Raw genomic sequence first — 26,335 nt, 5'->3', positions numbered from 1 at the left:
TTCAAGACTTGGAAAGATCGGCTCTATACTGTCGTTCGGTAAAAAATGGAACTTGAAGAAACACTCTAATCCGACTAAGGGGCACATAGGGATTCAAGACTTGGAAAGATCGGCTCTATATTGTCTTTCATTAAAGAAATGAGATTTGGAGAAACACTCTAATTCGACTAAGGAGCACAATAGACCTTTTAGATCGCAGTGTACTATCTCTTTGCAAAATAATAATAAGGTCTTCACTGAGAGAGCTACTTTTGCTACTCCGACTCTAACTATGTTTAGAAGATTTCTCGGTGGGAATTAGTGTTTGCCGCAGCCAACCATGATCTTTCATGTCGAAGTTACTTCTGCTACTTCGATTCTAGCTTTAAATGAAGAGATTCCCATTCTCGAGAATCGTGTTCTTTTATAGCTATTTCTTTTAAGTTGCTTTTAATGTGGTTTAGCATTCAAAACCAATGGCTTGCAATTTCAGTTAAAGCTTTATCACCATCGAATATTCTGATATATTTATGTAAATTGAAAGAATATCTAACTTATTGCAGTACTATATTAAAATAATTAAATATGTATCTGTTAATATTCTATATATAATTATATGGTTTTACTTATTTTGATAAATGTTTCTGTAATTATATTTGTGGTGGTATGTTAATAATGCCAATTACGTTACGCAAACATCATTAAAACTTCTTTAAGAGTAAATTAAAACAAAAATTCTCATAAACGATGTTTTTTTTTATTTAAATTATAGTTTGAAATCAACAACAGAATAACTTAAATAAGAGTAGAAGTTTTATTCTTGTTGAGTTATTGTACTTAGTATATGAAATATTTCAGTTTGTTTCACATTGTGACACATTCCAACCAAGACAGGTATTCTCAGTCGCAGTTCCATGAAATATTTTGCAACAAGTTAATGCATGTGAATGCATGCACTTTAGCATGACAAATTTCATTTACTCGCCACGTTCCGTAGGTGTGTGGGCGCATTTAAACTTGAAAATGCAATACCCAGAATGAAATTTATGCTTTGGGTACGACGACGAATATTTTTAAAACTGCACTGCACTGCACTGCACTACTAACTTGCAACAATCATGTCAACAAGTTTAGCCCTTTTTCATTACTGCTCCATAACACTTGGCCTGCACTTGATGTTGCATTGTTGTTGTTTTTTTTGTTTGTTTTTTGTTTAAAAATATACTCTACCAATATACTCTCCCCTCAGACTACTTCCACCTCCTCTCTACTACAAATTGCAAATATGCAAATTTATCCTTTCGGTAGCGGTTGCAGTGACGTTAGCAATTTTCCAACTATTTGTGGGCGTAGGGAGGTGATGCTTTGTCTTTTGTAGTTTAAACAACAGTATTTACGGGAAATTAACAAAATGTGTAACCGCAACAGACTGAAAATAGAATATTTAACCAAAATTGTTTAGAAATGGAAGAGATCAAATGCAGTGCAAATTATAATTTCCATTAATTCTTAGTTCAGGTGCATCAAGGAATTATGAACTCAAGTATACAAAGCAAAAAGAAGGAACCCTATTAATATTTTATTACTTTTACATTTATAAGTGCTTGGAATTATTTTAAGCCGCTTACGAGTGCCATTGGCTTAAAAACCAATTATATAAAAAAATCTAATAGCATAAATTGTTATTTTTGACTAAATGATGAAGGAAAATACTGTAGTTTCATTACCCTAGAAATGCAATAAAGCTATGTGCTCAGTCAGTTCACTATTGCAGTTAAGAGCGTTAAATGGTACTGAAGTCTGATAATAGTAAAATGTTTCAATTTATGTGTATTTTATGCACATACCATAAAACCATAAAACGGCAACGTGCCAGCAACTTTATTCGACTTATTTCAGTTGCAAATTGCGAAAAATAGAACGAAGTTCGAGTTCAACAGCTACGAAAACTACAATCATGTAAAATAGATACTATATACCATATATACTATGTTTCGGAGTATGTAAACTATAATTTGGAATTTTAGTACAAGTTTTAATGCATTTCAAAATTTATTGATATTTTTTGAGTTATTGCTCGCTTAGTTGAGTGCTCATAACACTGAAGTATCTATCTGCCAATATTCAATGGAGTAACGTGGTGGCATTGGCTTTAAATACTCTAACTACTACGAAAATGAACTAAAAATTAAATATATTAAATTACTTAAACATTGTATTTTAATATAAACAGTTTATATGAAAGAGAATTTTTAATTTTCTTTTTAATACAATAAATCATTGTCACGCTAATTTTAAAGTAAAATAATTAATGGCTGCTAATTTGTATGGCAAACGTCATCAATTAGCATTTTTACTTGAAATTTTAATTAAATGCGCATTTTAGTAAAAGTTATGAATTTTAATCGCTTAATTTTTGTCATACATATTTAATTTTAATTTTTAATATCAAAAAAATTTATAAAGAGATTTGCTACAGAAATTTTTCTCTTATTCTTATTCTGTATATTTGGTGAAAATAACTAACACTTTTTGTATTATTTTATTTTTTATCATAAATAATATATCATATAATAATATATACATGTATATATATAATTTATATATGTATATATATAACATATATATGTATATATATAATATATCGAATCTAAGAATGGTTTCAAGCTCCTCGGGAAGGTATGCAGATCTGAAGTGAATTATTGCTTAGTCTGATGAAGGGATAAACAATAATCCAGTCAAGGCGTAGAGAGAGGTTTTGAAGAAACCTCGCAGTTATTATTATTATTATTAAGAGATGTAGCACTGCGAACGTCGAGTCTATTATGCCCCCTTCTGAGCTTAGAGTAGGTCTTTGCGTCAATAATAAGTAGCATAGAACCTACTTTACAGAGTTTTATTGCCTCTTCCGAAACCTCGCAGTTAATACAGAGTAAAACTGCTCAAGTGCACTGACTCAACTAGCTTCAACATAATAATAATATATATCATGTCATAATATAATATATTATAAATAATGCAACAAATGTGCGCTGACTCTAAACTTCAAATTTGACAGGGCATAACTTCGATTCCTGGTACTTGCAGTCTCAAAAAAATTATTTACGAATAAATAAATATAAGAATTAGTTCCAAGACCACCAATGATGGGTATTTGACAATACTCGAAACATCTGTATGGTCAGCCAAAAATTCAATTAATTAAAATAATATAAAATGAATTTTTGTTGTTGTAGTCACTACTGTTTGAAAAACCTCTTTATTAAATTTTATTTAATTTCTGTTTGATCACTATTGATATTGTATTAAAAAATACCGAAGTCCAATAATATCTATTCAAACGTTGCAATTTATGTCTTCTTTAATCGGATCTTTGAACAAAGATTATAGTTAACGAATAATTGTTTTGCTGGAAACCAATGATTCATCAGTGTTCAGATGTGTTTAGACTAATGAACCTATCATCGTCAAATATTATTTTAGAGAATACCATACTTAAACTGATTGCAGTTCTGCAAAAAAAAAATCAGGTCTTATAAGATAAATTACCACATTTTACAGTCAAATTCTTCAGAGCTAGATCTCTAGACAAGTGTTAATTTATTCAAAACGTTACGTAGTAGCTCACTTAGATTTAATATTCATGCTGCTAGATACCAACTTCGGATTTTATATCTAACTCTTCAAAATATTTAGGTGTATCTATGCAATCTATAGCATAGATTTGAATAGTATATCTATCTATTTCTTTATAAATTACAATATACAACGGTATACTTCTAATCAAAAAAATTGTGGGAACGAGTGTATTGAATTTGAGTCAATAAACGTCATTTTAAACGTTTTCAAATGTTGAACCGTCTATATAGAGTCTCTGTTCTTCTTTTTATTTCTTTTGGGAACTTCATAAAAAGTTATAAAAGCAGTGTTCTTACATAAGATAGCTTACAAAGAGTGACTATCACTAAGAGTTTACAAATTTTAAAATTGCTCTATAAGTCCGTTCCCCATTCTCCGCATTCTTCGTAAGAGAGAATGTGTGGCAGTCGAAAAGTACTTCTAATCGCTTTGCACTTTATTATTAAATGGAGAACTGAAACTATATTTTGTAATGATTTTATTAAACTTTTTTTTTCGGTATTTATACATAATCAATGGTTTTTTAAAATTTAAAGAGTAGTATCGCTAAGAACAGTAATATATAAAACCAAACGAGTATTTGAAATATGTTCCAATAGCTTTAAGGGATTTTTTAAATCAAATTTAACTTAAGTTGAAGAGCTTTTAGAGACCAAAAGTTCTATGGGAACTGTCCTCAACTACCTAGTATATCTAATAGCGGGTGAGATAGTTCTTTATAATCTGCTGCTAAATTGAATATATAGGTGAATTGTAGAAATTATTCATTTGTAGACTTAGTTTGATTCCATGAGTAACAGAAACGGTTATATGACGTCTGATATGACTTATTTTTAAAATACTTTATGTGATTGTGATAAAATATATAAAAATTAAATAAAGTTCTGTCAAATATTTCTTATATTATCTTCTGAAATGAAAATATATTCCACTAAGTACCCAAAAGACTTTAAAACTACCTTAAGCTTTGTATATTTAATCAAACATAATCCATCAGTAATTAAAAAGTTAATGACTTCTCACTCAAATCCGACAATGCACAGACAAATAACAACTGTATCCTTTTTGCCAAAATGTATTAAAAATTCCTTGCTATTTTAATGTTGCCTCTCCAATGGTTGTGCATTTGCAGTAATCATTGTATGCACTTTCGACTATTTTTTATCCTTTTTTCTGTTTTGAGTCTGTATATCGGTACTGTGAATCCCATTATTTTTATCACTTTTCCAGATGCAATGTGTCGCCATTGTTTGCACTGTTAATATTTGTAGTCTGCAACATTTTTCATCACTGCTCCTCTATACACAAGTATATTGTCACATAAAATATGTATCTCTCTACAAACCTTCAGTGTATTTTTTTATTTTTTTTTTTTTTTTGTAACAAATATGGGTGTATCGGAGAACACTCTCAATGCTTGTTCTTATATAGCTTTTATGTGCTTTTTAGGTGCCAGTGGATTTGTCGTATCATTGTTGAATTTTCGGTTCTATTTTCGCTTATAATTTAATATTCGTATCTTTTTAATGAGTGTTTTTTTACCTTTTTATAATGTCATTGCACTTTCGTGTTTAAATTTAAATATTTTAAGCCTACTTAAAACTGAAGCATTTGTTAAATATTAAAATATTTATTGTTATTGAAAAGCAATAACAATAACGTTAACTACAGTTTTTAACAAATAAATAAAACTTTAATTTTGTTAATTTAACAACAATCGTTGTTTAACGTGACTATTTTTGAAAATTTTTTAATTAAAAGTTTCATTTACGAACTATTAAGCCAATTGTCGTAGCTAGGAACTTTTAAAATTGCATTCACGTGCCAGCATATAAACATAAATAACTTTTTAATGACTTTTTGTACAATTTGCATGCAACGACTATTTCTGTTGCATTTCTGTTCATTTTGAATATTTTTCTGACATTTAAAATTAAATGACTTTTCCGGTTTATTCTTACACTAACCTCTTCTATTTCCATATGTGTTTATTTCTTTCTAGCATGTCAACTGTGCGGATTTAGCCATAAGCATACCTAATAATCAAGGATTAGACGATGCCTTTTATCGTCTAGACTATAGTCCGCCATACGGGTTTCCCGAGCCAAACACAACAATCGCCTCTAGGGATATTGGCGATGAGATTCAATTCTCGCGTGCCTTGCCGGGCACAAAGTACAATTTTTGGTTGTACTACACAAATTTCACGCACCATGATTGGTTAACGTGGACGGTGACCATTACAACGGGTAAGTTTTTATTATAACTAATAGTTGGAAAAAATAATTGAAAAAAGACTAGAGAAAGAAAATTGGTTTGATATGTTATTCTATATAAAAAATTTAAATTAAAAGCAAACAAGTAGCATTTAAAAAGAAAACAAGTAGGAAGTTCGAACTAATAATTTCTTTCTTCATTTTTATATATAAAAATAGAAAATTGTCAGACTTTAAATGTAGGATTTAATGTACATGATTATTTATATACGATTTATCGAATTTTTCACAATAATTTATGACTAAGAAGAGACCATAAATATGCTTAACTTGCCGTAACGAAATACAAGTCCGATATATATTAAATCGATCAAACGATGAGTACGATTGTCGCAATCCAGGCTGCGCTATTTCATAATAGATTTTAGTGTAGACGGCTATTTTGACTGCCGCTTGGGGTCTCTACTTGTCACTAGTTTTTTACTAATTAGCGCTAGATGGTTAATGTAATTTTTTTTTATTAATGTAATCAATGTAAAAAGTTTACAAATTTAGTTAAATTTCAAGAAGTAAGCTATCAACATATAGTGCAGTGAAAAAAGTTGCTAGAAATGGCTGACTACTACAATCAATTATCAAATCAGGGTACCCAAGAAACCGAAATAGAAGTCGCAATCATCAGGCTGAACTAGCTGAATAGCTAGCATTTCGATAAGTAATCACTAGTACTGTTACCGAGAATCTGTACGTGAATATACTTTAGTATAGAATATATATATACTTAGTTTAGTCCAAGTAAAACCTACTTGCTAAGCCTCCTAACGATACAAACTCGATAGAAGTTTAAAAAGTTGAGGAATGTCTTCAGTAGATATACTAGAGCACTTAAATTAAAGTAATCTACGAGAATATTCACTGTCGATAGTAACTATTAATACATAGTTTATCTAAATCTCTTCAACTACCATTTTCAACTACCTTTCAAGTAAATAGTATTACAAAATACTAAATTTTTAAGCCTTTCATTGAGTTTAAGTAGACAAATTCAGAAAAAATCAATTTTTCAACAAAAACAAAATATAATCCAAAGTAAAAGGAAAATGATTTATGTGGGTTGCTATGATAACAGACACAAATGCAAACGCATTTGTAACATCGTCTGTCTTGCCGACGAATAAACACTTCTCTCACCGAAACTCTCGAACCCGTAGCTAAAGTCTTAACCTGAAGAAGGAATGTAAACGCACAACACCTGCGGGTATTGCATTATGTACATACACACCATACCACACCACACCCTCACCAATTCGGAAACAGCTAATGACAGGTGGGGTGACTACATACATACCGTAGCAAACGTTTTCTAATTCTGCTGATTTTTCCTTTAAAAAATCACTAAAGTTCGTTACGAGTTCTCAATGAACTTAATCCAAATAGTAAGTTTTAATAACAAACACCAAATAAATTACCCAGGGGTCTAATTTGTTTCACGATACTTACTTTCCCATATACTTAACGTGTTCAGAACGTGAAAGCAGCCTAATTATTCAACAGAAATTTGGGGAAAGTTTTTTTCTTATTGAAATTTATGAGCTTCTATTCCTTTTGAATTTGTATATCACAAGATGTTTCAATATTCATATATCAATAGGAAGCTACAATAAATACCTCTCTTGTGTATTATTTATATTGCTACGAAGTTATTTGTATCGATTGAGAATCGGAAATGTTATTTGAATATTCTCAACGATGATTGTAATTCAAATATTTTTGTTGCAAGTTTTGAATCTAATCAAATCACGGATTTACTGCTCAAGTTAATTTTAAAAGCAATATATAATTTAATTAAAACAATTTCTTTGTTTATTGATTAATTAATTTAAATTCAATATAAAACTCGGACTATAAAATCATTTGCGTCAGAAACCACTCTTAAATTTAGCTGACGATTGGCATGAGCATCGGTGGTTCAGTGGTAGAATGCTCGCCTGCCACGCGGGCGGCCCGGGTTCGATTCCCGGCCGATGCAATTTTTTTTTTTTTTAATATTCATTTTATATTATTTTCTTTTTATATATAACGAAATATATTCTTAAAACTTTGCTGCATTTTGTGGCTATTTAATAATTTATTAGTGTCACTAATTTAATTTTTCATTACATTAACTATATAAATCTCATATACGTGTATATGAGATTTCTTCTATCTATAAGATTCATATCTTCTATAAGAGACATACATATATATAGATTAAATTACTTTTATTGATTTTCTAATCCGTCAGATAAAGTTTTATGACATAGTAACATAAACTTACAATGACATGAACTTACATGGTTTTGACTTTAGTTTTAGTATTGCGTATATCAAAATAATATAAACGAAACGATGTATTTTTTCCAGTTATAAATTGAATCCATAGGATATAAACTATGAAATATATGCAAAAAAACTTCTAATTCTAACTACTTTCAGATTCAAGACAATATACTCAATATACATTATTTACTAAAATAATTACATTAGTTATAAATTGAAATTGTCACACTACTATACTAAATTTATATCAGTTACAAAAGTAAGTCCTTTCATTCCAATTACCCAAGATATCAGTTAGCTCAATAAAAATAAATTCATATATAAACCATCTAAAGCGTCCAGCAAACAGCATTAAAAAAACCTGTGATTAAAATTACTGAAACCAAAAAAATAGCAAGGAAGCTTTAAAATTAATTAATTAATTTTTTAGAAATCTTGAATGTTAATTACTAATATTATTAAATCGAATCTCAAAATGTTTTTTTTTTGTATATGGCGGGGTGACATATGGATTGTCACCAGCCGCAACTTGCTAACTGCCTAAGGTGTAGTTAAGTAGTTAATATAATATATAATACTTTAGTCAATATATTCAAATAAATGTCCGATTTAGAAAAAATTTATTCAAATTATTTCCAATACAATTTAAGATTTTCGGTTACAAAGGAATGATCTCATGCATTGTTACTGATCGCAGTTATACAATAACAAATTCCATATTTGGTCAGACTCGCTCATGCGCATCGGTGGTTCAGTGGTAGAATGCTCGCCTGCCACGCGGGCGGCCCGGGTTCGATTCCCGGCCGATGCAATATACATTTTTTATTTTGTTTAATCATAAATTTTAATTATAAGTTCTTTACGAATAGAAAGTATCTTGTATTTTCAGACATTATTATTTTATATACATAAGGTTTAAATCGGAAATATTTCCCAAATAAATTAAATTTATAATGAAAATTATAAAATAAAAAAAAGTATTTTGCATCGGCCGGGAATCGAACCCGGGCCGCCCGCGTGGCAGGCGAGCATTCTACCACTGAACCACCGATGCAGTTGGAGCTTCGGAGCTCAATATTATACTTTAGTAAAATGAATAGAAATAAATAAAAATAAATATGCAATAAAAAAGCAACAATTCATTTTAAATAATCAGAAAACTGATTAATTAAAATACTTTAATAGAAAATATATACGTGAGCTTCAGTAAACCTAATCCGATATACACAAATTAAATATACTTTATTTTTGTGAACTTTTATTTATCTACTATTAGGCCAACTATAAACATTTTTTCAATTTTCATAAAAAATCACTTTAGTTACTAACTTTTACCTTAAACACAAACGAATTAAGTTGAGTGTTTTAATAAATCACAAAAAAAATATTTAAAACCAACAAAAATTATAGATTATTTAATTAATATAAAGTTATATAAATATAGATTACTTTTTATGAACCTAATTTTGGAATCCATTTAAATATAATTAAATACTTTTTATTTTATCATTTACAGCACCTGATCCGCCTTCGAACTTATCAGTGCAGGTACGTAGCGGTAAAAATGCCATAATCTCTTGGTCTCCGCCTATACAAGGCAATTATTCATCGTTTAAAATAAAAGTGCTGGGTCTTTCTGAAGCTTCCAGTTCATATAATCGTACGTTTCTTGTGGAAAATGCACTCCAACACAGTGCCAAGGAACTGACACCAGGTGCCACATATCAAGTGCAAGCATACACAATTTATGATAATAAAGAGTCAGTTGCATACACCAGTCGTAACTTCACTACAAGTAAGTCTCGTAAAGGAACTCCAAGACCAAATAAGTGTCAATATTAATTTGAAATGGTTTCAAAATTTTGTTGGGTTATTACTATTTTTGCTTTACTATTTTGTTTATGTCTATTTTATGTTTAACTTTAACAATTAACCTGTGGCTTTTTGGGTTCAACACTATAATTATTTAAATATTTAATATTAAATAAAACCAAAACATTTTACTAAAATGTAATCCAATATGTGTTTTGTAACTAAAATTAATTTTATTGTTAACCACTAAAAGGTAGAAGGACGCGGCATAAAGATTTGCTGGATATAAAAATCTTACGAGGTAAAAGTTGTGGTCATCACTACAAATCCATAACATTTTAAATATAACCAATATGTGTATCTATGCTTATACTCTCTATATAATTAAGCTTTAATTATACTTAAATGTAGTTTGTTTAGTTCACACAGAAATTATTTAATTTATTTTATTATTGCACACGTTATCCTTTAAAATATTTAAATAAAATGGTTTTTTAGTCGAAGTGTCGTAAATCTTTTAATTTCTATTTTCATATCTTCATTATTTCATATATTTATTATAATTATTTAAATGTAAGTATGATCTCTAAATCAATTTAAGAATCTCTTGTGTTTGTTATTTTCACTTTTTATGCATTACTTTTTTTTTTTTTTGTTGCTGCATGTGATATGTGATTTTATTAATTGTAAATCACTTTTCAGCACATTTTTGTATATGCAAAAATAATTGCACTCTAAATTCCAGCAATTTTAGTAATCCTTTAAACAATTAAAACAACAACAACAACTAATACATATATCATTTCTGCTTCTATTTCTGCCTGATGCACCACATATTTTTCATCAAACAATGCAACTTACAACTACAACAACATCTACAACAATAACATCAACATCAACAACAACATCAAAAACAACTACAAACATGAACAACAACAGAGCCAAACACTCCAGGGAAATTTATAGTCTGGTTTCGTAATGAAACCACTTTACTTGTGCTTTGGCAACCACCGTATCCTGCCGGTATTTACACGCACTATAAAGTGTCCATTGAGCCACCAGATGCACTCGAAAGTGTGTTGTACGTAGAGAAGGAGGGTGAACCGCCCGGTCCGGCACAAGCAGCATTTAAAGGGCTCGTGCCTGGACGTGCATATAACATATCAGTGCAGACAATGTCCGAAGATGAAATTTCATTGCCGACAACAGCACAATATCGCACAGTACCTCTGCGTCCGCAGAATGTTACCTTCGACAAAGACTACATAACATCGAATTCATTCCGTGTGCAATGGGATGAGCCGAAAGGCGTTTCAGAATTTGATAAATACCAAGTGTCATTAGCTACGTCACGTCGCCAATCGCCTGTATCGCGAACAAATGAACCGGTAGCGTATTTCGATTTTCGGGATATTATGGAACCGGGCAAAACGTTTAATGTCATTGTGAAAACGGTTTCAGGAAAAGTAACTTCATGGCCAGCAACTGGTGATGTCACATTAAGACCATTGCCAGTGCGTAATTTGAGAGCATTAAACGATGAAGCAAATTCAATGATTATAACCTTCGAACCGGACCCAGCGAGTACACAAGATGAATATCGCATTGTGTAAGTTTTCAATAGTTTTTCATTTTTATATACATTTCGTTTATTACAGTTTAACACTGTTTAAATAATTTTTTTAATTCTTAAGATTATAAAAAAAACCAAATAAGAAAAATATGAGCATTGTCGTATTATTAGAGTGACAGTTCCGAAAATGTAGTGTTGAATTGCACTTTAATCTGGAATCCTTCGCATATGAATTACATATCAAAATTAATATAAAAAATAAAATTATGAAATAAAATATTTTACATATAATTCAAATATTCTTAAGAAACAATTTTGAAAATCAGTCTTTTTTATACCGATGTGTTTTATAGAACTACTACCAATTGTGAACCTTTGGTGCAATTCAAAAACCGGTTTATTTAGAAATATTTATATCTAAATTTTACGTGTGATGTATATAGTTTTTTTAACATACCCACTTTTGATAGCAAAAATACCTTTTCCTTTTCGAGAGACCTTTTCAGCCTACCAAGATATCTCTAAGTTCGAAGCTTATATAACCAGCCACAGGCTATTTGATAGTAACCCCTAAAGCTAGAAGTTTCCTGTTACCTGTCACTTTATTGCACCTGCCCAACCCGAAGAATAACCATGATAAACTTCTTAGTTAAAGTTTTCTTGTCTTTAGTTTTCACAGATCAGTGTCCAGTATTAAGACTGAAAATACACAGCGCTTTATAAGAGCATCGAAATGGTTCGATAGTCGAAATCAGTTAATATCCCGTGTTAAGCAGTGATACCACAATTGATTCGTAGGGTATAATATAGTTAGCAAACTACTCGGTTAATTATATATATATCCTCTTTAAAAAAAAAAATATATATTTTTATATATAAGCATAACCAAATACAATCTTTAGGAATAATATCATAGTAATTCTCAGAATCTTTATTTTCACTTGAGCTGACCTGTAAAATAAATAACATAATATAAAACATGTACAAGATTAATATTATTATATTATTTAAAATAATTATTACTTAAATTGCAGCTATCATGAGTTGGAGACCTTTAATGGTGATACGAGTACTTTAACCACCGATCGCACTCGTTTCAATCTTGAAAGCTTACTACCAGGTCGTAATTACTCACTATCTGTGCAAGCCGTTTCTAAAAAAATGGAATCTAATGAAACTGCAATATATGTTGTAACACGTCCCTCATCACCTATAATTGAAGATCTGAAAAGTATTAAATCTGGTCTAAACATCAGCTGGAAGAGTGATGTGAACTCTAAGCAAGAACAATTTGAAGTGCTCTACTCGCGTAATGGTACTTCAGAAGTGCGTACAGTTTTAACTAAAGACTCACGTTTAGTTATAAAGAATTTGCATCCTGGTGCTGGTTATGAAGTTAAAGTTTTTGCTGTAAGCCATGGTTTAAGAAGTGAACCACATTCCTATTTCCAAGCAGTTTGTAAGCATTTTCTTTTTATTAATTCTTTGTTTATTCTTAATAATAGTCTTTTTTATTTTTTAGATCCTAATCCACCGCGTAATATGACGATCGAGACCGTACGTAGTAATTCTGTATTAGTACGTTGGTCACCACCAGAAAATAGTGATTACACTGAGTATTTTATACGTTACCGCACTGATAGTGAACAGCAATGGGTGCGCTTACCAAGTGTACGTTCGACTGAAGCTGATATTTCCAACATGACGAAAGGTGAAAAATATACAATACAAGTGAATACGATTAGTTTCGGTGTCGAGAGTCCAACACCACAAGAAGTGAATACAACTGTGCCTCCTAATCCAGTTTCAAATATTATACCCTTGGTGGATTCTCGAAATATCACTTTGGAATGGCCAAAACCAGAAGGTCGTGTAGAATCATATATACTAAAATGGTGGCCTACTGATAATCCCACAAAAACACAAACGAAAAATGTGTCAGAAAATAAATCAGGTTTGTCTCTAAATAAATATTTTATTATAATATATAATATTCTTATCTTATTCTAACTTTTATCAAACTTTCAGCCGATGATCATTCCACAGTGCGAGTATTGATTGGTGACCTCATGCCTGGTGTGCAATATAAGTTTGATATACAAACGACATCATATGGAATTTATTCAGGCACTACTCATTTGTCTACACGTACAATGCCTCTCATACAATCTGAAGTAGTTGTTGTTAATGATAAGCAAGAAGATGAGCGAGATACCATAACCCTATCGTATACACCTACTCCTCAATCTTCATCTAAATTCGATATATATAGATTCTCATTGGGAGATCCTGAAATTAAAGATAAGGAAAAACTTGCCAATGATACTGATCGCAAGGTTACTTTCACTGGTCTCATACCAGGACGTTTGTACAATATTACAGTTTGGACCGTTAGTGGCGGTGTTTCTAGTTTGCCAATACAAAGGCAAGATCGCTTATTCCCTGAACCGATTACACAATTACATGCTACGAATATTACCGACACAGAAATTTCGCTTAAATGGGATATACCAAAGGGAGAGTACAACGATTTTGATGTGCAATATTTAACCGCTGACAATATACTCGCACAAAATGTTACCACACGAAATGAGATAACAATAATTGACCTACGACCACATCGTAATTATACTTTCACTGTTGTTGTACGTTCTGGTACAGAGTCTTCAGTACTACGTAGTAGTTCACCATTATCTGCCAGCTTTAGCACCAACGAAGCTGTGCCTGGTCGTGTTGAACGTTTCCACCCCATCGATGTACAGCCAAGTGAAGTAGTTTTCGAGTGGTTGCTGCCATCAAGTGAAGCAAATGGTGTTATAAGACAATTCTCAATTACATATACAAATGTTAATAACATGTCTGAAACGAGGACTCAAGATTATGATTCTAGCGAGACAACTGGGGCAGTTAGAAGTCTTAAACCTGGTGAAACATACATATTCAAAATACAAGCCAAAACATCTATTGGTTATGGACCGGAAAGAGAATATAAACAAACTATGCCAATCTTAGCCCCACCAAGACCTGCAACGCAAGTAGTACCAACCGAAGTTTACCGAAGTTCGTCTACAATACAAATACGTTTCCGCAAAAATTACTTCTCCGATCAGAATGGACAGGTAAAAGACTTTTTTTCGTTTGGTTAGATCTTTTTTAATTTTTTTTTTTTTGCGTTAAGGTGCGTTGGTATACAATCATTGTTGCGGAGGATGATACTAAAAATGCATCTGGTCTAGAAATGCCAAGTTGGCATGATGTACAATCTTATAGTGTGTGGTTACCATATCAAGCTATAGATCCATATTATCCCTTTGAAAATCGTTCGGTTGAAGATTTCACAATTGGCACTGAAAATTGTGATAACCGCAAAATCGGCTACTGTAATGGAGCACTTAAATCAGGCACTACTTATAGAGTTAAAGTGCGAGCATTTACTGCACCTGATAAGTTTACGGATACTGCTTACAGTTTTCCCATACAAACAGGTAAGAGCTTAAGATGAATTTTTATTTTTTGTATATAGAACATTTTCTGACCAAATATGTACATTTGTAAAAATTTATGAATGCGCATTTACAAGTATCTACAATTTTTTCAAATTCTTATTCCTATGTCTTGCTAAACGAATACTTTTATTTAAAGATCTCTTATCATCACCTGGTAAGTTAATATACATTAAAGAGTCTTTCCGATTGTCGGTTTACATGTGGTCTCATAGGCTAAAACTTAATTATATCATTCATATCATATTACTTATTATCTTTGCGGTTCTTGCTGATATTCATATCTTTTCTCATATTAAACAGATCAAGATAACACCTCATTGATCGTCGCTATTACTGTTCCATTAACCATTATTCTCATACTACTCGTGACGCTCATCTTTTACAAAAGACGTCGTAACAGCTGTAGGAAAACCACAAAAGACTCACGTGCCAATGACAACATGTCGATCCCTGACAGTGTTATCGAACAAAATCGACCGATCCTCATCAAGAACTTCGCTGAACACTATCGTCTTATGTCAGCCGACTCAGATTTCCGCTTTAGCGAAGAATTTGAAGAACTTAAACATGTTGGCCGTGATCAGCCCTGCACTTTTGCTGATTTACCTTGCAATCGACCTAAGAATCGGTTCACGAATATTTTACCCTATGATCATTCACGTTTCAAACTGCAACCTGTCGATGATGATGAGGGCTCTGACTACATAAATGCAAACTATGTACCCGGACATAATTCTCCACGCGAGTTTATCGTAACACAAGGACCTTTACATTCCACACGTGATGATTTCTGGCGTATGTGTTGGGAAAGCAACTCACGAGCAATTGTGATGTTAACGCGTTGCTTTGAAAAGGGACGTGAAAAATGCGATCAATATTGGCCAAACGATACGGTGCCAGTCTTTTATGGTGATATAAAGGTGCAAATACTCAATGATAGTCACTACGCAGATTGGGTTATGACAGAATTTATGTTATGCAGGGTAAATAAATATTCAGTTTGAATTTTGATAACTGATTTATGACTTTATGACTTTATTAAATTTAGGGAAGTGAACAACGTATATTACGCCATTTCCATTTCATAACATGGCCAGATTTTGGTGTACCGAATCCACCACAAACACTTGTACGTTTTGTGCGTGCTTTCCGCGATCGTATTGGTACCGATCAGCGTCCAATAGTTGTGCATTGCAGTGCAGGTGTTGGCCGTTCCGGTACATTTATAACACTGGATCGCATATTGCAGCAAATAAAAACTTCCGATTTTGTTGATATCTTTGGTATTGTCTATGCTATGCGTAAAGGTTTGTTTCATTACTAGCTTTTTTTAACATATTTTTCATTGACTTAAAAATTAAATCTTAGAACGTGTTTGGATGGTGCAAACTGAGCAACAATATATCTGCATTTACCAATGTCTATTGGCTGTGTTGGAGGGTAAGGAAAATATAGTAGGACCAGCGCGTGAAATACATGATAATGAGGGCTATGAAGGTAAACTCATCTTAAAACATTACACATTAATTTTGCTTTTTTATAAATATAAGTTTTCTTTGGTTATATATATATATTTTTTCTTTCTCTCTCCTTTTTGGATATTTAAGCTTTTTTCATAGTTTTTGGTGGGATTATCAAATGCAATTCGCATAATTTTTACATTTTACTACAGATAAATTAAGAAAAACAAAATTTTTTTCTATTATAAAATATAGATACGTAATTTTATCTCCACCGAGATTATATGAATATTATCTATAGTCACAATTTTCTGAGATTACAGGAAGATAGTATACATTAATGAGTTGAAGGTTGAAGGTTTTACGAGTCTACACTTTATAAATATTTAATATGAAAATGTGTATTGTATATGCATATAGACTACAAACGGTTTTTCGAAAACCCTCATTCAATTGAAGGGGAAAGTAAAGGTTAAACGATAGGTTTTTGATAAATTTTGAATGAATGAATTCGAATTTCGTATAATTTGTATGTAAAATTATTCTTTAATCTTAGTTAAAACCAACTTATTATAGCTTATAAAATAATAAGAACTTAATTAAACCAAAAGCTATGAGAGGAGTCTGCTTATTTTCTATGTCGATTATTATATATTATATTTCTTTGGTTCTATGATTTAGCAATTTATAAAATATGTATAGATAATCTAAGGTGTTGGGCTTAAGAAGTAACTAACAATGGCGAACTATTTTTCTCTTTTCTTGCATTTTCTTACAAAACTTAAACAAATTTATGGCATTAACAAACAAACAAACACAAACACACACATATTCACTTTAACTGTCAATTTCCACAACAACTCCACATAATCAACGCCATTGCAAATGCACTAAAATACATTAGGACAACAACCACAATTTGACGAAAATGGTGAGATAATCGCCACAATTGAAGGACATAACGAAATGCATGAACTACAACCAGAAGAAGCTGAAGAAATTGATCATGAAAACGCTGGTATCATACATAATGATCAGCAACCATTGACAGGATTTGGTGGTGCAGCACACAGTGCATCCATGAGCTCATTCGGCGTTGGCACTGCTCCACAGACATATAACACAGATGGGAACGATAGATGACATTCAGTCAACCAGGGCGATAACAATAACTCTGTAGTTATCGTTCTGGTTGACAACAAGCCCAGTTCGATGATCTGCAAAGAGGGTGCAATCGATGTTATTAGCATCGGTGGCAGTAATGGAATAATGGGAAGAAATAGTAATGGCACACAACATACAATAACTAATGGACATAATACACTACAAAGTCGACGCAAATCGCAGCTCATAACGTTTAGTGCATCGTCCTGTGATATAAAAAATAGTCTAAGTCATGAAATAATAATTGTTAATAATGGTACGAATGGCAGCATTAATGGTGGTGGACGCGGAAGCATAGCTGGAAGTAGCAGTAGCAGCGCTGGTGGTGTTGGCAGTGCAACCAATGCACGACTTAGTTTTGCAGAAGAGGATATAATTATTGTTACAAATGGTGGAAGTGGTGGTGGCGTCGGATCTGTCTCAGTTAGTGGTTCTGGTGGTTCTGGCTCCGGACATGAAGCAGATCTTGAAGATGATGTTTTCCGACGTCGTTCACTAGAAGTTGATGAAGAATTGTTTGATGATGAATTCGAGACACATATCGAAGCATCGAATAATGCAAACGATGACAGTGGCGGTGGTAGCTACGAGGAATCACATGCATTGCACAGCTCAATGGGTGGTAGTAATCGTAATAGTCTGGAAAAGGATGACGATGAAGTGGATGTTATTAGTACGGATGTTAGTTGCTATGATCAGTTTTTGGGAAGCAGTTGTAATACACGCAACGACGAGGATGATATTGCAACACTGATTGGTGACGGTGAACGCTTCAGCACAAAAATGCATAAAAATATTGCTATTAATGGTATCGCTGGTAAAATTGGTAATGCCACCTGTAGTAGTAATGGTGGTGGTGTCGGTGAAAATGGTGGCATTATATACGCTAATCCATTTATGGGTTTGTACAAATTTTTATTATATTAAAAATGTTGATTTTAAGTTTTTTGTTGTTTTATGCTTAATTAATATACATATATGCTTATATTTTCATTAGCTTTACCTAAGAGACATTTTTCATTTTACTAAACATAAGAGCATAATAATAAAGAATTATTATTTTTGTTATAATTATAATTATTACTGTTCTAGTTACTTTTATAATAATGATAATTTTTATTATTATTAATGTTATTATGATTATTATTTTTGTAGTTTTTATGATATCAATTATTATTAATACATGAGCTTTTATTGGAATTCTAATTATAATCAAAATTAGTATTATTATAGTTATTGTAATGATTATTATTATTTTTATTATTGTAATTATTATTATTAATGTAATTATTATTATTATTATAATTTCTATTGAATTCTATGTTTTAATATTCAGTCATTTATCCCTGGTTAAAAATGTGCATATTTTTAAAATACCTTAGTCGATTACAAAGCATATAGTTCCGTCCACTATTTAAAATTATTTCTAAAATATGACAGGAATCATTATAGTACTTTTAATGTTAATATGTATAATAATGTCCCATTTAATGTTAATGGTTGAGTTTATAATTGCTATTATTATGATTATAATTAGTAGAATGGTTTTTATTATTAGATTATAATCATTATTATTATTATGATTTTTTTTATGGTTTTAGGTATCATAATTAGTGTTATTATATTATTATCATTTTTATCAACAATATTAAATTAAGGATATTAATTTGATATACAAATATGTTAGTCTGTAAATTGAGGAATATTGACAATATTTTTTTATAGCATGTTATTGAACTAAATAATTACTAAATCAACTAAACTAAATAAACTTTGATTTTATAAGATAAATAGAGTAATGTAAATTAATTTACACTAATGTAAAATAAAAATAAATAAAGAAAAACTTTTAATTCTTCATAAAATTTAAAACTATATAATTATTAGAATTATATTAATATTTGTATTAATAATCTCAAATAATAGTTTAACAACATACCATTTAAAAAAAAATATATAAAACTTAATATATATTTATGTATATATATACATATGATAGATGTAGCATGTATTTGTTAAAAGTTTAGATATTTTCAAATTGTTTTAATATTTCTTTTTTATATTACAGATGATGAGGGCATTGCGGAGTCAGGAATGTAATTACAAAGCGCAGAAACTTAAACGAATAAATAAAACAAATGCTGATATTATACATTTAAAACTTATATATGAATAACAAAATATAGAAAAACGTATAGAATATATATCAAGAAGTAATGCATAATCTAAGTTGGAACCAACTCGAACACTATTTTATAAAAATTATAAAGTTAAAAAAAAAAAGAAAAAACAAATTAAAACAATTGTAGAAATCTCGCCAATCAAGGAACAAATATTTAATATTTTAACATATAAACGTATTTTACATAAATTGTGAATAAAAATTAAAAATATTATTATAATTATTATTACTATTATTATTGTTAAATCTATTAAGTAATTAATTAAGACCACTAACTAACAAATATATGTATATCATCACTTTTGTATGGCCACAATTTTTGGAATGTAATAATTTTTTGTATAAGCTTAGAGAAAGAAAGAAAAAAAATTAAACTCGCTTTTAATTACTTCAATAATTAGAAATCATAATTATGAAATTAATTTCATATATAAAAATTATATAAAACTATGTAAAATTTTATATTAACATAACGCAATATATAATAATGTATTTTTAACTATATTTGTACGTGTTTGTTAAATTTTTTTATTTAAGTAATACTGTAATTAAAGTTTTTTTTTTTGTTTTATATATTTTTAAATTTTGTTTAATATTATTTTAATAATTATTTGTCCATAGTTAAACATTTGTAATTAAGAAAAAAAACTAGTTTGTATTCGGCAACTAAATATATAACAAAAGCTAAAAGTTAATAAAAAAGACTATATAGATATTATATAGACATTTCAGAAACAATATATCTTTTTTTATTTCAAAAGTGCGCGACAATATCTACAAATGAAAATTTCAAAATTGAAAAACAAATATAAAAATCTTGAAAAATAAAGAGAAACATAGACCCACAGAATTTTACATAAATATACATTCAAAAACCGATTTATACAGAATTTTAGAATGATTTTATTATATCAGAAGGAACTAAATACCATTTTTTTTAAACTTAATTCAACAGCAGTAAAAAAATTACTAAATATAAGATTAATATAATATTTATATTTCTTTTAATTTGTCTGTATTCAAAATAAACAATAAAGAAATAGACTTGAGTGTACCAAGTAGAGAATGATCAATTTTATGGTTCTTATGAGTGTTCACAAACAATTAGTTATTGTTTAACCAGATTAAGAGCTGTATAACAGCCTGAATAACGCTATTAAAGGGATCTTAAGAAGCTATAAAGCGCATCACTCTCCATGCGGATAGCGCATATATTTACAGGTTGCCAGTTAATTAAAAATAAGCGCTTCTCCCCGCTTACTCGGAGCACTTACATTTCGTATTACATGGGAAAGTGCACCAAAAATGCTGATTTAAAGTTTGTTTAAAGCATTTCGCACTAGATTGCCAAAAATAGTGATGCGATATTAGATAATTTAACTGAGATAGCATTTATATTCTGCATAATAATCTCTATATTGTTAAGCCTATTTACGTTACCAATTATATCACCTTAATTTCATTGTTTACCCTATTACACTGTAATAAGATTTTGCAATTATAAAAATTATTTACTTTTATATATATAAAAATAATGTTGGAATTATTTCAAGTTTATCACACTACTTTAAAGACATTCAATTAATATTTACTACTTTTTTACTTTTATATATCATAACCAGATTTACTTTAAATGACTCAGTAAAAAATAACTTCGTAATTGAGCTAAAATTAAATCAATATAAGGGCTTATATCTTCACATAAACTGCACAAAAAGAATATAAGTTAAAATAATTATATATACATTTTTTTTAAACTATTGTTATTCAAATGCGAAAAAACTTTAATAGTGCCACTCAAGTTATGAGTCATACTTATTACTATATGTTATATATATATACCTTATGTATTTAATTTTTTTAATGATATATATAAATAATAAATATAATACATATTCCCTATTTGGAGATTTCGCAAATTTAGGCAATAAAGTCCGCATTGTAAACATGACTTACTACTGATCTTAGAAAAGTATCTAAGTATCTGCTAAAAGAGTCAAGTTATTATATCTTAAAGTTAAAACAAAATTATAATTTCAATCTGCAGAAACCCCCCATTTATCAAAGAGTAAAAGTATCCAGATGCACTAACTCGAAAAAGTCTCAATATATACATAGACAAACACGAAACAGGTCAAATTTTTATAAATGAAAATATTTATTCTGACCCAGTAAGTTTTCATTTCTGAAATTTACAAGTCAATAGTGCATTTTTTTATATATTTAAAATAAAAATTAATCATTTTCCGTACCACCAAATTTTAATATGAAAAACTTAAGCTGAAAAAATTAAAACCTGTAAACAAATCAAGTGCCAAAACAATATTTCTTAACAAATAAATTAAAAATTGTATAAAATTACAAAAATCAAATGCATTTATCTATATTAATTTAAACTAATTTTTTATATTGCTAAATATTTTCTAAAAATAATGAATAAAATTAATGGAAATTTTATATTTTACTAGGTTTTTGGTAACCATATTTATTAGTTATAAATAAAAGTTATATATTATATATTAGTTATGACAAAACTAGAACAAATACTTCAACCGAATGTACCCAATGAAAATACTAGAATAAAAAAATAGATTCAAGACTTTAACAAAAATAAATAAAACTATTAAAAAAAATTATAGTAAAATTACAAAAACAACACTTTTCACTGTAATATTTCTAATATAAATTGTTTTTTGTTTAGTTAATTTTTTTTTAATACTAATAGATTTTTAAATTATTAAGTTACTTGTTTTTTAATAAATTTAATTATTTAGGTGCTATTATTATTAACAGAAATATCTTTTCTTATATTGTATTAAAATAATTAGTACATTTAACTTAAACTATTATAAATATTTTATACATATATATGTATTCATATAAATAAAATAGTCGCTTTGTATATAGATTCAATCGGTGTCGTTAGCAATTTTGTATACATAGAATTTCACTACTTTGTCACTATCATTATTAAATAAATAAATATAATTTTTAGTATTAATATAAATATGTAATGTGTAACACAAGTATACTCTGTAGACTAAAAAACTGATTTCGAAAAAAATTGTAATAATTGTGAAATACGATTATATAAAATATTTAATAAAAATATATGCAAAACATTAAACCTGTTAGTTAATGTCTTCTTGAATGGTTCAAATTTTCGATTAAAGAATTTAAGACATCTTTTAATATTGAGTGCAATACTACGTATACTGAATTACTTTTATTGAAAATGCTTTTTAAACTAGTCAAAACAGTTTCTCCAATCCAAGCATATGTCAGTTAAACATTTAAAAACCCCAAAAGTCTGTGAACAAAGTCGTATGTCTATAGCATAGTATAACTACTCCCGCTATAGTAAAAATAAAATGAAAAGTATAGCAAATTTTTGCGAAGAAGAATAATACCCCACTAAGAAACTAAATTTCAAAACCGATGTCAGCATATTTTTTATATAAATAAATGGTTTATTTATTAATTAATAACATCAGGCGTTTTTTAGAAGCCCCTTACAAAAACATGCACAATACTCCTTGCTGTTCAACATTATGGACCGTAACCGAACTCGCTACATAAGATCGTTGAGTACCTAAAATACCTCCCATTATTTAAATGGAAAACCATCCTACAGTGTCTGTAAACATATGGAACAGATTGCTCACGACATAAATTTTCATAAGAGCTTATTTCCTCACCACCACTAATCATACTTTTTGTTAACCCACATACGAAATAAATTCACTAATACGGTTTTCAATTAATGCACACACAAACAATATAAAAACTAAACACCTACACAACTATTAAACACCCACATAACTATCAAACACCTACTATAACTTCCCCTTCCCTACTTCCTTACAATTAGTTGAATGTATTATTATAAATTGGTTTACCACTCAGAAGTCGTTTTGCCTGTTTAACCGAGCGATCATCGAAGAATATTTTCCCAAAACTCTGATACGAATCAGATCAGGGAGAATACTCATATCCTCACGCTACAGACAAACCGATATACCTCCTCATCGCGGGTAAAGTTGTGTTTACTTTGCATTTAAAGTAAAAGAAGACTGACTACAGAAATGATCCTGTGAAGTATAGTCTTAACATCAACAACGAAACGCTTCGCTTTTACACAAACACAACATTCAACTTGCTGAGAATTATAAGTTTTTCTGTGTGAAAAAAATATTGTCGTCAACGTCAATAATACTGCAAAGAGTTTCCACATTTTATTGTTCATATGGCATTCACATATTAAGACATATAATGTATGTGTTTGAGTTCTACATTTTATTATATTAACTTTATAAGTATTGAAGTCACATTGAAAATTATTTAAAAATAATTTATTTACACATAATAACAAATATTTAACTGTAGTTAGAGACATATGGATGGGCAATGTTTATACATTTCACATAATATTTTTTCTCTCAAGTGCCTGTTAACCCTAAAATTGTTTATTTTTAACTTTACTTCCAAACATATGAAATGAGTAAATAACGCAACTCTTGAAGGAAATTACTTCAAAACTAGTAAAAAATTTACATAAATAGCCACATATTTTAGTTTTTTATAAATATTTTATTAAATTATATTAATTGCACATCCATTATAAAAAAGATAAATAAGTTATTATATAGTAATTAAGAATTGAAATACTAAATAAATAATTTTGTTTAAAATTATGTTTATTATATGTATTTGACTACTGATAATATATTAGATTATATTGTACGTACATACATATGTATGTATGTATGCATTTATATTTTACCTTTTTTGTTACATCTACAACAGCATATAGTAAAGACTTGCATTGGGATTATAAACATTTTATAAATTTTGAGGATAGAAACCAATACAATTCTTGCAGTTGAGATTTACTTTTATAATGTTTTGAAGAAATTAATTCTTAGAATAATTATACAAACATAACGACATAAAGCAAAGATATACATATGTATGTCGGTATTTAGAAGAATAAGGAACACATTAGTTCTTGTGTCATTTAGCCATTACATTCACTGCCATAATTTCTCGTTGAAAAAAATTGATCGATGCTTTATAAAATAATTTAAACGGCAAACAGAATTTAGGTGTCAAAATTTTTCATGTGTTTTCGCTAGCGTCTCTAAGGAAAACAAACTATCGTCCCCACATTAATATACATAAATACATACATACATATATTAGCACACATTAACGTCGTGAGGCTCTTATTAAAAAGAGTTACCTCAAATTTTTTACCTCAAAATTTTACTTTCTTTGCATAATTATTGTATATAATTTGTAATCTAACATAGAGTAAGAAATATTTTAGATTTATTAACTTATTGTTAATTTCTATTGTAAGAGAAGATTTAATAAAAAAAAATACATTTATATACGCGAAAATCTTAACTAATTCTTGGTAGTGGTTTGTTGATTAGCCCCATTTTTTAATATATAATATATACATATGTAATTAATAAACTTATAAAATACCGTTCAGGGGTTTAGATTTTGTCAAAGTAACTATTGTCGACATTAACCTACAAACACCCAGACGAATGTCTAACTATGGACCGAAACTTTTTGATTTTATTCAGATCATAAGTCAGACTTCAAAATTAATTGCAAATATTTCTACAAACGATTTATTTCACGTCAGAATACCAAGTTTCCAACATACATGACCTTCGTTAATATGTGGCCGCGTGTTAGGCACTTAAGTATATAAAATATTGAATAATTTGATAATAATAAATTATTAACTACTTAGTATTACTTTTATAATAGATACGCAATTGAAACAATTTAATAAACTTTTTGGAAAAACTACAATAGGCCATTAGAATAAATTAATTAATAATATAATTTACTTTAAAAGTCACATTTTATATATTTGGAAGTAAAGTTAAAAATAAACAATTTTAGGGTTAACAGGCACTTGAGAGAAAAAATATTATGTGAAATGTATAAACATTGCCCATCCATATGTCTCTAACTACAGTTAAATATTTGTTATTATGTGTAAATAAATTATTTTTAAATAATTTTCAATGTGACTTCAATACTTATAAAGTTAATATAATAAAATGTAGAACTCAAACACATACATTATATGTCTTAATATGTGAATGCCATATGAACAATAAAATGTGGAAACTCTTTGCAGTATTATTGACGTTGACGACAATATTTTTTTCACACAGAAAAACTTATAATTCTCAGCAAGTTGAATGTTGTGTTTGTGTAAAAGCGAAGCGTTTCGTTGTTGATGTTAAGACTATACTTCACAGGATCATTTCTGTAGTCAGTCTTCTTTTACTTTAAATGCAAAGTAAACACAACTTTACCCGCGATGAGGAGGTATATCGGTTTGTCTGTAGCGTGAGGATATGAGTATTCTCCCTGATCTGATTCGTATCAGAGTTTTGGGAAAATATTCTTCGATGATCGCTCGGTTAAACAGGCAAAACGACTTCTGAGTGGTA

The 26,335-nt window shown here is 29.4% G+C and overlaps 1 protein-coding gene and 5 non-coding genes across 9 annotated transcripts in view; 4 read left to right on the top strand and 2 right to left on the bottom strand.

The window, feature by feature from the left end:
• LOC119671478 (tyrosine-protein phosphatase 10D) overlaps positions 1-20,046 on the top strand; it is a 259,081-nt gene extending 239,035 nt beyond the window's left edge. The window contains exons 3-15 of one of the 4 annotated variants that reach the window (XM_038082126.1): positions 5,621-5,867; positions 9,670-9,948; positions 10,219-10,266; positions 10,905-11,574; positions 12,573-12,997; positions 13,061-13,492; positions 13,567-14,657; positions 14,717-15,023; positions 15,181-15,198; positions 15,345-16,027; positions 16,093-16,351; positions 16,413-16,541; positions 17,409-17,866. In XM_038082126.1, coding sequence (XP_037938054.1) covers positions 5,621-5,867; positions 9,670-9,948; positions 10,219-10,266; positions 10,905-11,574; positions 12,573-12,997; positions 13,061-13,492; positions 13,567-14,657; positions 14,717-15,023; positions 15,181-15,198; positions 15,345-16,027; positions 16,093-16,351; positions 16,413-16,541; positions 17,409-17,647 — 4,827 coding nt within the window. In that variant the 3' untranslated portion in view covers positions 17,648-17,866. Of the gene's footprint in view, positions 1-5,620; positions 5,868-9,669; positions 9,949-10,218; positions 10,267-10,904; positions 11,575-12,572; positions 12,998-13,060; positions 13,493-13,566; positions 14,658-14,716; positions 15,024-15,180; positions 15,199-15,344; positions 16,028-16,092; positions 16,352-16,412; positions 16,542-17,408; positions 17,867-19,736 lie in introns of those variants that run through there. The other 3 variants (XM_038082124.1, XM_038082123.1, XM_038082125.1) reach the window with 3 other exon arrangements.
• On the top strand, positions 7,793-7,863 carry Trnag-gcc. The gene has a single exon. It is a non-coding gene; the product is annotated as a tRNA-Gly (tRNA).
• Positions 8,894-8,964, top strand: Trnag-gcc. Its single transcript has one exon. It is a non-coding gene; the product is annotated as a tRNA-Gly (tRNA).
• Trnag-gcc lies at positions 9,137-9,207 on the bottom strand. Its single transcript has one exon. It is a non-coding gene; the product is annotated as a tRNA-Gly (tRNA).
• A 3,701-nt stretch (positions 20,047-23,747) lies between the features above and the next one.
• LOC119673546 lies at positions 23,748-23,958 on the bottom strand. Its single transcript, XR_005252073.1, has one exon. It is a non-coding gene; the product is annotated as a small nucleolar RNA U3 (small nucleolar RNA).
• Positions 23,959-26,123: 2,165 nt separating this feature from the next.
• LOC119673545 lies at positions 26,124-26,334 on the top strand. The gene has a single exon (XR_005252072.1). It is a non-coding gene; the product is annotated as a small nucleolar RNA U3 (small nucleolar RNA).
• Position 26,335: the final 1 nt, after the last annotated feature.

The sequence above is a fragment of the Teleopsis dalmanni genome, chromosome 1 (assembly GCF_002237135.1).
Source record: "Teleopsis dalmanni isolate 2A chromosome 1, ASM223713v2, whole genome shotgun sequence".
Classification (NCBI taxonomy): Eukaryota; Metazoa; Arthropoda; class Insecta; order Diptera; family Diopsidae; genus Teleopsis; species Teleopsis dalmanni.
Note: the sequence above shows the minus strand (reverse complement) of the source record. Positions and strands in the feature narration are given on the sequence as shown.